General features: G+C 39.7%; 1 protein-coding gene and 1 long non-coding RNA gene across 5 annotated transcripts; both read left to right on the top strand.

The window, feature by feature from the left end:
* Positions 1–609: 609 nt before the first annotated feature.
* On the top strand, positions 610–11718 carry LOC111803836 (ethylene-insensitive protein 2.1). 4 transcript variants are annotated; one of them, XM_023688425.2, is made up of 8 exons: positions 610–1126; positions 5160–5930; positions 6324–6410; positions 6574–6684; positions 6766–6978; positions 7444–7626; positions 7767–10436; positions 10534–11718. In XM_023688425.2, the coding sequence occupies exons 2-8, from the start codon at positions 5682–5684 to the stop codon at positions 10915–10917; spliced, it is 3897 nt and encodes a 1298-aa protein (XP_023544193.2). In that variant the 5' UTR covers positions 610–1126; positions 5160–5681; the 3' UTR covers positions 10918–11718. The 4 variants fall into 4 exon arrangements, with proteins under 4 accessions (XP_023544193.2, XP_023544190.2, XP_023544189.2 ...); XM_023688422.2 differs by having other exon boundaries at positions 611–1186; positions 7441–7626; XM_023688421.2 differs by having other exon boundaries at positions 611–1126; positions 7441–7626.
* An 819-nt stretch (positions 11719–12537) lies between these two features.
* LOC111803838 (uncharacterized) lies at positions 12538–13237 on the top strand. The gene is made up of 2 exons (XR_002816431.2): positions 12538–12650; positions 12937–13237. It is a non-coding gene; the product is annotated as an uncharacterized LOC111803838 (long non-coding RNA).
* The last annotated feature ends 204 nt before the right edge of the window (positions 13238–13441 follow it).

The raw sequence follows: 13441 nt of genomic DNA on the forward strand, positions 1-13441 counted from the left end.
CACAATCCACCCTCTTAGGGGTCAGCATTCTTGCTAGCACACCGTCCCGTTGTATCATTTTGTAACCGTTCAAACTTACCACTTGCCGATATTGTTCTTTTTGAGATTTCCTTACTAGGCTTCCTCTTAAGGTTTTAAAACGTATTTGTTAGAAGAGATTTTTACATTTTTATAAGTAATATTCGTTCCCTTCTCTTAGTTTGAAGAATGGATTGAGGTAACAAATTCATAGACGTGTTAATAGCCATGACAGTGTCTAAGTATGGTTTGAACGATCACATTCACGCAGAGTAGAGAAACTATAATTTTTTAAAAATTTGACGAATACATTAAATATATATAATATCAAAAGAAAAAAAAAAAACTAAATAAAATGTCCAAAGCTGTGTGGAACCATGGCAGTAAGAGAATAATTTAATACATTTTGAGGAATTGAGGGTAAGTTAATTATGAAAGTAATAAAAGAAAAATTAAGGAGGAGAATCTCGAGATTTAATAAATAAAAAATAACAATAAAAGTGAGAAAATCGAGGAACGAAAACTGTAAAAATTGAAAGAAATTACAATTGTTGTGCCGACACGTCGTTTGGGTTGAAGTTGACCGTACTATTCCTAAAGTTGGCTGAAACAAGGAAAAGTAAGCATCATCCGTGAGCTGTCTTCACAAATCCAATGGAAGAAAGGAAGAGATGAAGAACAGAAATTTTCCAGATAAGTTGAGCAGAGAGGTTTAGCGAAGAAGAAAAGAAGAAGAAGAACAGAAGAGAGAGGAGAGAGAAAAATTGGGGAGTGTGGAAGCTGAGCCTAAACCACTCTCTAACTCTCATCGCCTATAAATCAAAAAGGTTTAATTTATTGTGGTGGGATTTCTGCACTTTCTCACACACAAAAACTCTCTCGCCGAGATTACCTTCAAACCCCACCAGTTGCTTTTTTCTTATATTTTTCCCTTTCTTTCTCCCTCATCATTCCCCAAAACAACTCTGTTCTTTCCATCTCTCTCTTTATATAAAGTTTGTGCAATTAACTCTGTGGCGTTTCTGAAGTATCTACGAGATCTACTATCCAGACTAAATACATGGATTGAATGGGATTTGGCTCAAATAAAGCGAGAAACGGAAACCAGGTGATTAACACAAGGAGGAAGAACAATTTTCAAACCCTACCTTTTCTTTTCCTGCTTCGTGTGGGTTTGTTTTCGTTTTTTAGTTTCTTTTCAGCGCTGTCAATGATATGTTTCGAAATCCGTGCTAATGAAGCTTCCCTTTTACTTCTTTTTACTTCTTTGTCATCTTCGACTTGCATCGGATCCGTGGTTTTTTTCAATTTTATTATTCTGATCTTCCTTTATGGTAGCGAATTTGTTATGGGATACTGGGTTGGGATTTATTTGAGCTGTTTTTGATTTGTGCACTGCAATTTTTGTCATGCCTTTGTTGTGTTTGATGAAAGTCCTTGGTGGTTTTTGACTGTCTAGGGTTTGAATTGTTAGGCTTTCAGTAATTGAGCTACTATGACTACAATGGCAGCTATGGTTGTTGACTTTCTATAAGGAAGAAAGAGGGTGGGGGGGGGGGGGGGGGGGGGGATTTGGGGCTATGGCAGGCTTATTTATTAGTAGGATTACTCATGGTTGTGAACATACTTCTGGAATTCTCTTACCTCCGTAAATCAAGCGTTTATTAAAGATTGCTAGACTAACTTTCTTGAATATCACTCTTTCTTATACATCTGGGTTTTTTCAGTTTGTTTAATTAATATCTATCTTGATTCCCAAATATTTCATGCTGTATGTCATAATCGCTGTTTCTTGGCAGCGGATTTGGTGATTGTGCGGCACTCACTCTCAGAGTGAGTCAAGCCAACTTCAGATCACATTGCCTACGGTCGGGCAACGTGTATTCAAACCTTGGGCCCCGATTTGAAGAGAAGATTTTAGAAAACAGGGGAGAGAGGGTTTGTAAAAAGAGTTTTGAAAGCGAGAATGAGAGAGAGATTGAGAATGGTGTTATATAGCGTGCAAGCAAAAAGGCAACAACAACGGTTTAAACAGTATAAACTTTTCGGGCAGGGAGAATTTGACAACCAGTCGCATCTCCCTATAGTACATTTTGGGGCATTTCATGTCTACCAGGCGTAACCATGATTTCGTCGAAACGTCATACTCTTAGAGAAAACGTGAAAGAGATAATACAACATGGAAGCAGTAAAGGAAAGCGGTAAAGTAGTACGAGGCAAAGGGTTTCGGCGTGTAACAGGCATGAGGCCATGGGCAACACGCCTTGGACAAGCATATTGTGACATCCTCCCACACTTAATTAGTTGACGGCCGTGTCAATCGTCTCATTTCTTCAATCTTTGCAATTTGAGGTGCGGCTGTCTTCAGGTCGTCGGCACATTCCCAGCTGATTTCTTCTTCTGGAAGTCCTTTCCACTTAACTAAAAATTCCTGTAAGTTGCGCTTTGGTTTGCCAATGCGACGAGTTCGCTCAGCTAAAATCTCTTCTACTTCCTTTTTACTTGAGTCTTTCATCGTCACTGGGGGGGTTGTGTCACTTGGTTGCGTTGATGGTCATCATCGTCTAGATGATACGATTTTAGGTTACTTACATGGATGACGGGGTGAATTCTCATCCATGTAGGTAGTTGGAAACGATATGAAATCCTTCCGACTTTCTCAATGACTTCAATTTTCCCTCATACTTTCACATTAGTCGATGGTCCCGATCCCCACGGAATCTAAATTGTTTTGATCTCAGCTTGATCATAACTTGGTCACCAGCCTAAAACTCTAATGATCTTCGTTTTTGGTCTGCCCACTTCTTCATTCTTCGTGAGGCTTTCTCTAAGTGCACTCGTGCTATTTCAGAGGTTTGCTTCCACTCTTTGGTGAAGTTGTACGCTTGAGGGCTTCTCCCAGCATAGGGGTGGTCAATAACATGGGGCATAAGTGGTTGTCTACCATATACTATTTCAAAAGGGGTTTTTCCTGTCGACGAGCTTTGTTGGCAATTGAAGCTAAACTGAGCAACATCAAGCATTTGTACCTAGTTCTTCTGTCGCGCATCGATGAAATAACGTAAGAACTCCTCAAGCATACTGTTGAACCTTTCAGTCTGTTCGTCATCTTGGGGATGATAATTTGAAGAGATGTTTATCGACCCCAATAGCTTGAACAACTCGGTCCAATAGGTCCCTGGGAATCTCGGATCGCGATCACTGATAATGCTAGTGGGAATGCCCCACAACTTGACTACGTGTCGAAAGAATAGTTGTGCGGTCGCTTCAACAGAGCATGACTTGGGAGTTGGGATGAATGTGACATATTTGGAGAACCTGTCAACGATGACCAAGATGGACTCCATTTCTCCTACCTTGGGGAGGTGTGTGATCAAATCTAGAGAAACACTTTCCCACGGTCGGGAAGGAAACAGTAAAGGTTCTAGTAGTCCTGCAATTTTGTTTCACTCAACCTTGTCTTGTTGGCAGATAAGACAAGTCTTTGTAAACTGTGTCGCATCGTCGCGGAGGTTCGGCCAATAGTACCCCCTTTTTAGGAGGGCATAGGTTCTCTGCCACCCGTTGTGGCATGCCCATGGTGTGTCGTGGCATTCTTTAAGTAAGAGTCTCCTCAAGTTCCCTGAATGGGGAACGTAAAAACAATTTTCCTTGGTGAAGAGTAAATTGTCCTCGACCCAAAACTGGCGAGTCTTCCCCTCTTTGGCTAGTTGCATGATGGCCTGGGCGGCCGGGTCTTTGGCTAGGTGTTCTTTAATACTTTCTCGTATTATTCCGTTCAGCTTACTTGCTTGTAGATGAGCTAACATGCACAGGGCTGCATGTTAGCTCTTCCAACTTAAGACATTTGCAACTTGATTTGCTTTACTTGGCCTATGTTCGAACTGAAAGTTGAATTTTGCCACACATTCTTGCCAACGCGCTTGTTTCGACGACAACTTGGGTTGGTCAAAGAAGTGACATATGGAACTGTTGTCTGTCTTAATTACAAACTTAAGTCCGAGGAGGAACTGTCTCCAAGCTCGTAAACAGTGGACTACTGCTAGCATTTCTTTCTCGGATGCTACATACCTTCTTTCTGCCTCATTTAGCTTCCGACTCTCGTATGCAATGGGGTGTCCCTCCTGCAGTGGGACGCCCCCTAGGGAGAAGTCTGACGCATCCGTTTCGACTTCGAAGGGTTTTTTCACGTAGGCAATCCCCAAAACTGGCCCTTCCATTATAGCGTTCTTTAAGTTGTCGAAGGCTTCTTGATAACGTGGGGTCCAACTCCACTTGTTTCCCTTCTTTAGTAGTTCGGTCAAGGGACCTGTGCGCTTCGAGAATCCTTCAACGAACTGCTGATAACAATTGCCGTTTCTTGGCAACGGATTTGGCGATTGTGCGGCACTCACTCTCAGCACTGAGTGAGTCAAGCCAACTTCGGATCACGTTGCCTATGGTCGGGCAACGTGTATTCAAACCTCGGGCCCCAATTTGAAGAGAAGATTTTAGAAAACAAGGGAGAGAGGTTTTGTGAAGAGAGTTTTGAAAGCAAGAATGAGAGAGAGAGGTTTTGTGAAGAGAGTTTTGAAAGCAAGAATGAGAGAGAGAGGTTTTGTGAAGAGAGTTTTGAAAGCAAGAATGAGAGAGAGATTGAGAGTGGTGTTATATAGCAAGCAAGCAAAAAGGCAACAACAACGGCCTAAGCAGTACATAACTTTTCGGGTAGCGAAAATTTGACAACTAGTCGCATCCCCCTATAGTACATTTTGAGGCATTTCATGGCGTAACCATGATTTCGCCATTATGTCATACTCTTCAAGAAAACAAGAAAGAAATAATACAACATGAAAGCAGTAAAGGAAAGCGGTAAAGTAGTACAAGGCAAAGGGTTTCGGCGTGTAACGAGCATGCGGCCATGGACAATATACCTTGAACAAGCATGACTGTGACACTATGCACGATTTCAGATTTTTTTGTTAATAGCAAAATTTGGATTCCGAAGTTTCAGCGTTTCTACTTTATGATTGTAGTTTTGAGATCCTATCATCTATTGTTTTTCCGAATGCAATGCATAAACACTAAAACTATTTTCTTCTACATTACAGCTCTCTCTTCATCTTGTTTTGATGCTGATGGATATCATTTTATTGATTTAGGTCATAGTGAGCATTGGAGGAGGTGGCTGTTGTATCAGGATCTGTTCTATCGTTGAAAGTAGAATATTCCTTCTTGAGCAGGATAGTATATTACAGATCAAAGTTTTTCTTTTCCGGGTTGAGCTCTCTTATTTGTTTGGAACGGTCAGTAAATTGATAGGGTACTCTATAGTGGCTAACCACAGCCACGATTCGAGGATTTTTATGATATTAGGACTGAGGGATTGATCACAAAATATGTGCTAAAATGATATTATTGGGCCAATCATGGGTGAACATGTTATATTTGCAAAATATGATTGAACAGGGGGGTTGTTTACAATGAATGAAACTTTTTATTGTGGAAATTGTTACTTTCCAGTAAAAGAGAGGCGAATGGTTGTAATTGTAGGAAACACGAACAGCTGTGATGTAAATTTTTTATCTTGGTGCTTATCAGGAAGTCTGTAGTTTCCTGGACTTGTTAGCCACGCTTTAACACTGATCTATCAGACTATTTTGTGGGAATTCCCCATTTACACCATGGAATCTACGTCATTGCATACAACTCATGGATCAGGCACTACTGATCGATTTATACCTTTCATTGCACCTGCACTTCTGGTTTCGATAAGTTATGTTGACCCTGGAAAGTGGGCTGCAACTGTGGAAGGAGGAGCACGGTTTGGGTTTGATCTGTTTGTGTTAGTGCTTCTTCTCAATCTTGCTGCTATTTTGTGCCAGTATCTCTCTGCTAGCATTGGCGTGGTCACTGGAAGAGGTCTTGCCCAGGTATAATTTATGTGTCTTCAAGGCTTCAGTATTTTTACCAATGAAGTGAAACTATTGTTCTTTTCTTGTATTTAAATCAGTGGTCTATGTTATATGAGCGGTGTATCTCCCTTGCCTTTTGTACATATGTTACTGTTTTAGGCGTCTACCAAGCAGCTTTTATCTGAAAATCAGTCTGTTGACCAATATTGGTTACCCTCGAGAACTGTACTCATCTGTTATGTTTGAAACATTAGGTTTTAACCTTCACTTTCTGCCTCTTTCATTTTTTTCTGTGCCATGGGTATAGGTTGATTTCTGTTATTTTTTATTTCATTACTTGACTGCTCGTTGCTAAATGTTATGGGAAGTTGATAATTTTTTTCCTGTTTTCTTCTGTTGATACCACCAAAGATTTGCAGCGAGGAGTACGATAAGTGTACATGCATATTTCTGGGAATTCAAGCAGAGGCTTCGGTGATTCTGTTAGACCTTACTATGGTAATTTTATTTTGTTCCTCTAACTTATTCAAGCCAACCCGTGATTCAATTTTGATAAGAGAAATTTCTAGTGGAGAATGGTCTAATTCAATCATGTTTTAACTCTTAAGATTTGGAAACTAACTTCATTATAAGACTAATATGCATTTAAAAAACGTACTAGATCTTGGGCATTTCACATGGACTTAACCTTCTGCTTGGATGGGACCTCTTCACCTGTGTCCTTTTGACGGGTGTTGCTTCTGCTTTATGTCCCCCTTTTGCCGACCTTCTGGTAAGCGAAACTTTTAATCACAATCATTCGTAATTTTCCCTTTGATGTAATTCATTACCTCAATGCGTTTCTATTTTCTAGGAAGATAGCAAGGCGAAGTTCCTGTATATATGTATGGCGGGGTTTATACTGATCTCTTTGGTTCTTGGAGTACTAATCAGTCAACCTGAAATCCCACTTTCCATGAATCTCACGCTGACACGGTTAAATGGGGAAAGTGCCTTTACTCTTATGAGTCTTCTCGGAGCAAGTGTCATGCCTCACAATTTTTATGTCCATTCTTCTATTGTGCTGGTACTTCTCATTTCTTCTCTCGCTATTTGCCTGTCTTTGCTTGAGCTTAAAACTGCAAATGTCTTACTTTTCCCAGTCAATGTGTATGAGCGAACAAGGACAGTCAAAAAGAGATGTTTTTTTGTTACCAATATCTTAAGATTAGGATGTCGTTCGGGGCAGTTCATTTAGACCCAAACTTCTGGGATTGAATGCTCCATGCTAGAAAAGTTTGCTGATATGCTCCATGCTAACTCATACTTACGTTCCACAGGTCCTAATTTTTCAGCATCTAGATTCCTCTAAATGTTTGCTGATATAATAATGCCTTGAATGTGAAAAACTTGTACTTACATCCTTCGTCCCTAATTTTAAGCATCTAGATTTCTCTTTTACTCTACAAGGGAAAAACTTCCATTTTTCATGTTATAAATTTGGACGTCTTTATTTCCTTTGTAACGCTTTTCCAATATTTTCTTGCAGCAGCACCAGAGCCCGCCAAATGTTTCCAAAGAAGTTTTGTGTTATAATCATTTGTTTGCCATTTTCTGCATATTCAGTGGAATTTATGTGGTGAATAATGTCCTGATGAACTCAGCTGCAAATGTATTCTATAGCAGTGGCCTTGCTTTGCACACCTTTCCAGATGCATTATCTCTAATGGAGCAGGTCTTTTAGAGCCCCCCCTTCCTCTTTTCTAATTTTTTTTTTTTTTTTTTTTTTTTTTGCTTGTTTACATGCTACATTAGCACAGTATTACACTAGGATGAGTATTGATCTTATTCCCTACTTCCCCCCAAATTATGCAGGTATTTAGGAGCCCAGTGGTATATGTTCTCTTCTTACTTGTTCTGTTTATATCAAATCAAATCACGGCACTCACATGGAGTCTTGGTGGTCAACTCGTCCTGACTAATTTCTTAAAATTAGATATTCCTGGTTGGCTCCATTGTGCTACAATTAGGATCATTGCCATTATTCCAGCACTTTGTTGTGTCTGGAGTTCAGGAGCTGAAGGGATGTATCAGCTTCTTATATTTTCTCAGGTTATGGTTGCTGTATTGCTTCCATCTTCTGTGATTCCCCTCTATCGTATTGCTTCATCAAGACCAATAATGGGTGCCTTCAAAACATCGCAGCTCGTGGAATTCATTGCAATTGCTATCTTTATTGGAATATTAGGACTGAAAATTATATTTGTTATAGAGATGATATTTGGTAACAGTGATTGGGCATTAAATATGCGGTGGAGCATGGGGAGTGGTATGTCAATCCCATATGTGATTCTTCTTATTACTGCTTGTTCATCGTTTTGTCTGATGCTATGGTTGGCTGCTACCCCATTAAAGTCTGCCACTACGATTGCCCAATTAGATACTCAAGTATTGAAATGGGATATACCACAGGTCATTCCTGATTCAGCTGCAGAGAGAGAAGACATAGATTTGGGGAAAAGTTCATACAGTGCAGAACCTGTAGAAAGTCATTCAGACTTGTCTGCTGCAAAGTTTGATTTTGGTTTGCCTGAAAATATTATGGAACCTGATCAGATGCTTGGTTCAGTTAATCAAAGTGAGAATCGATCTATTAGTGTTGTTCAAAGCTCCCTAAAATATGTACCAGATGAACTTGAATCCACTGAGGAGATAGTCTCGTCCTTAGTTGTGACTCATGATGTTCCTGATCAAACATTGGCTGACAAAAAGGTCTTAAAAATTGACTCAGTGGAGCCCATTGAAAAGACTGTTGGACTGGATGGTGACTTACGTTCCGAGAAGGATGATTATGAAGTTGATAACTGGGAGGCTGAAGAGTCCTTGAAAGAGATCTCTGGGAGTATACCATCTTCAACATCTGAGGGTCCTGGATCTTTTAGAAGTATCGGTGGGAAAAGCGAAGAAGGAGGTGGGACTGGCACTGGTAGTCTTTCAAGGTTGGCTGGACTTGGACGTGCTGCAAGGCGCCAACTAACTGCAATTCTTGATGAGTTTTGGGGACAATTATATGATTTTCATGGAGTGGCCACTCAAAATGCAAAGGTTAAGAAACTAGATTTGTTGCTGGGAATTGATTCGAAACTTGTAACTTCCTCTCTGAAATTGGATGCTGTTGGAAAAGATTTTCCTTTCTCATCACCTCTTGGAAGCAAAGCATCTGATCCAATTCCTTCAGGTCTATACGACTCCCCGAAGAGTCACAAGGTACAAAGTGGTTTAGAATCATCCTATGGGATACAAAAGGGACATCAACCATTGTGGTCTAACCACATCCAGCATTTGGATGCATATATGAATCAATCTAGCCATAATGGTCTTGACTCTGGAGTGAAGCGCTATTCTAGTTTGCGCAGTTTACCTTCTTCAGAGAGTTGGGATTATCAGCCTGCCACAGTTCATGGCTATCAGTTTAATTACCTGAGTAGAATGGCCAAGGACAAAATTTCTGGTAACTTGAATGGTCAGTTGGATTCATCAGGCTCTAAATATCATACCTTGGGTGGTGCTGGTGGTGCAAGCTTGCGAGACTCGGTTGCATTTGCCATGGGCCAAAAGTTACAAAATGGCTTGGGTGCTTGTCAGGCCCCTTCCCCTGGATTCTCTAACTTTGCGGTATCCAGGAATCCTGCTTCTGAATCTGAGAGGCAATATTATGATCTTTCTCCTTCTGGAACTGGTGAGAATTTGTCAAGTGTATCTAATACAAAGAAATACCATAGCTTGCCCGATATTCACCGGGATCAGCATGTATCAGATAAGAGTTCTCAGTGGGATAATATGACTGGTTATGGATCATCTATTGGTAGAATAACATCTCGTGGAGTGTCCTACACAAATTCTGGATCAAGATCAGTTGCTCCATTAGCATTTGATGAACTTTCTCCGTCGAATGTCTACCGTGGTGCTTTATCACCACAAATGAATCCTCCTTTGGATTCTGGATCTTTCTGGTCTAGACAGCCTTCTGAGCAATTTGGCATGGATAAAAATAGCAACTCTGAGAGTCGAGGCATTGGGAAGCTGCTGCATTCAATTAGTCATGAAGCTTCTTTTGTTGTGAATTCAGAGGCCAGACTTCTCCAGTCCTTCAGAGACTGCATTGTCAGACTTCTGAAATTGGAAGGATCAGAGTGGTTGTTTGGGCAAAGTGATGGTGCTGATGAGGAACTAATTGATTGTGTAGCTGCAAGGGAGAAATTTCTTTATGACGCTGAGGCTGGGGAGATGAATCGGGGGGTCCGTATGAAAGAATCTCCTTCATTTTCTCCTGATAGGAGGTCGGTTTCTGGAATGAAGAACGGTACGAACTCTACAAACGTTTCTATATCCTCTGTATCTCATTGTGGGGAGGGTTGTATTTGGAGATCAGATTTGATTGTAAGTTTTGGTGTATGGTGCATTCACCGAATTCTGGATCTCTCACTTATGGAAAGTCGGCCAGAACTATGGGGAAAATATACTTACGTACTAAATCGTCTCCAGGTACACGTCGAGTATTTTTCTGTATCAATAACATGCTTTATTTTTCTCAGCTTTTGACACACTAATTTTGTGAACTCTAATGGCAACACGCTTTCAGGGTATTATTGATCCTGCATTTTCAAAGCCTCGTATACCAATGCCGCCATGCTTCTGCCTTCAAATTCCTCAAGCATTTCAGCAGAGGTCAAGCCCACAAATTGCAAACGGAATGTTGCCTCCTGCTGCAAAACCTGGCAAGGGAAAATGCACCACTGCCGCAATGCTTCTGGATATGGTCAAGGATGTGGAGATTGCGATCTCTTGCCGAAAGGGCCGAACTGGTACAGCTGTAGGCGATGTAGCGTTCCCAAAGGGGAAGGAGAACTTGGCATCCGTCCTCAAACGCTACAAGCGGCGGTTATCCAATAAGCCTGTTGCCACTCATGAAGTATCATCTATATCGCGCAAGCTTCCAGCAACATCCGTTCCTTATAGCTCATAGCATTTACTCAAACATGGCGATCAGATCACCCAGCTGTTTAATTTTGGAAAGCAGCTCATGGTTTGGAACGAGATGCCACCGTCTTGGTCTCACTCACTCTATCTCGAAACATGTATCAATGCCTTTTGCTGCAAATTTTCTTCCCATATGTTAAAGTATGGATAGGATGTGACTGAATGGACCTTTAGTTGCTGCAAAACTCGAGGAAACTAGTGCAAACTCACTCACATGGAAAGTTGATTGTTGTTGTGATGGTTGCACCAGTCACTTGTGTCAAAAGTAACTGCTGGAGAGATGACCTGAAAAGTTGAAAAATGTTAGTATAGAGCAGACAGAGCTAATGTGCTGTATATATTGTCTGTGCAAAACTTTATGATCATTTCAAAAATGCCTGTCCACAAAGGTATTCCAGTCTGCCTGCCTTCTAGCTGATGGGGCTACTTCCTTTTGTTTCGTGTGTCGTCATCGTCGTCAACGAGTCAAAAAACAACTAGATCCTCTCGGGTTTATGAGTGTGCTTGTTTTGTCAAATTCAGATCATCTGAATTGGTTCATATCTAGATGTTTTAGTCAGTTTCTGGGTTTTCTTTTCTTTTTAGCCCCCCATTTTCCTTCTTTTGAACGTTTCTAGGCAGCTACTGCAATGTTCTGAGGTTCAAAATCCTGTTGGTTTATCCTAATGTCGATGGAATAATGCTTGAATGACAATTCTCAAAACTGCCCACTTGGGGGTTTGGTTCCTCTGTTGAGGAGACATTGGTATTAATAATGGAACATCTCTCAGTCCGTTTGCTGTTGAAACATGATATCATTTTTTTTTTTTTTTTTATGTATTTCGAGTATATATGAAATCCTATTAATGGTTGAGTTACGCCTAAATTGACTTTTATTTTTAATATTTTAAGACTTCTATTTTGATTCAAGCTTAATTTTTATCGTTTATAAGAAAGTTTGATTTTTTTTTTTTTTTTTTTTTTTTTTTTTTTTTTACATTGTACTCCTAAAAAATTCACAAAATTATTCAAATTTTTTTATTTATAAAATTTAGTCTAGCTTTGATTGATATTTGAACTAATATTTGATTTTACTATTATTTTTTAAATAAGAAACTAGCATTACTAAACCAAAGAAAGGCTTTAACGCAGACAATAAGATGGGCCACATCAGCTGTGAAAGCCCACAAAGGAGAATAATATTCCACGCATGGGCCTAATTGAAGGCAAAACATGGCCGGCCAGATTTTGGGCCACCTTATTACAGAATTTGAGAATAAGGTGGCCCATAAACCTGTAATAAAAATGGGCCGCCATATTACAGAACATGGTAAGGTGGCCCATAATCTTATAACAAAATGGGCCACCATATTACAGGGCCTAAAGCCCAATATCCTCATCCCAAGCATCCCGTAGAAATTGTGGGCGTGAATGGATTTTACCAAGCGCATCTGATTCTATCCATTTTTCAATTTTTAAAAATGATTTATTATGTCTTTAATTATGATTCGGAAAAACGAAAAAACGAAAAACGAAAATTTCAGAAAGGGTCACGTCACCGGGCCCCACCTTTGGACTTTATTGAAGTGGCGTAGAGATAAACACATATTTTATTTATCAAATTAATATATATAAATATATATAAATAAAGGAATTTACTTTCCTTTTCATCAATTTCTGTATCTCTCTCCTCCTCCTGCCTTTGTTCTTGCTCGCTCTCGGCGATACAAATCTAAAAAGGTAACCAAAATTAATCCTTTTTTTTTTTTTTTTTCTTTTTAATTTCTTCTTCTATGTTTCTGCTACTTGGATCGCCTTCTTCACCTCTTGTTTCGTAATTTTTATTTATTATTATTATTTTCATATTTTTGGATTTTCTTTTTCTCCTCTTTATGTATTTCGTTATTCTTCTTCCATAGCATCTAATGGAACAGATTTTAATTTCATTTTCTTGATTTACTATTTTTTATTTTTTTACTAAAATATATGGTTAAATTAATTATAAATACAAATATTTTGATGTTAGGGATTATAATAATGGGATACGTGTTGATAATTCCTCTATGGATGCTTCTGTTCGTTGTGATTGTGGGTATTACTGTTTACCTATTCGTAAGGGCCCGTAGACGAAGGCAAGCGGCCCAAATTCCAATGTACTATGGGCCTCCTGCTCCCCCCTTGCAGGCCCAAGATAAGCCCAACTGATCTATCCAATTCCAACACTCCTCCAAATATGCTTTGTGTGATATTACGTTGTATCTTGGACGGTTGCTTTTTGCGTGAAACAGATAAATAAATGAATTTGGGATGAAACTTAATTTAGTTAATATTATTTTACCATATTCTTGTCTAATTTTATATTATGTTTTATATTATATTTTAATTTTATATTTGTTCATTTTCATAAAGATGTTTGAATTTAATTAGTCTAATGCGAAGTTAAACTCTCGTCTCCTGAATTTCCATCGGAGATCGCGTGGGAGAAGCGCGCGGCCGGGAATGGCGCCGCTTCGATCGGCCACCGACGCCAT

This window comes from Cucurbita pepo, chromosome 10, assembly GCF_057944985.1.
Source record: "Cucurbita pepo subsp. pepo isolate OVF chromosome 10, ASM5794498v1, whole genome shotgun sequence".
Lineage (NCBI taxonomy): Eukaryota > Viridiplantae > Streptophyta > Magnoliopsida > Cucurbitales > Cucurbitaceae > Cucurbita > Cucurbita pepo.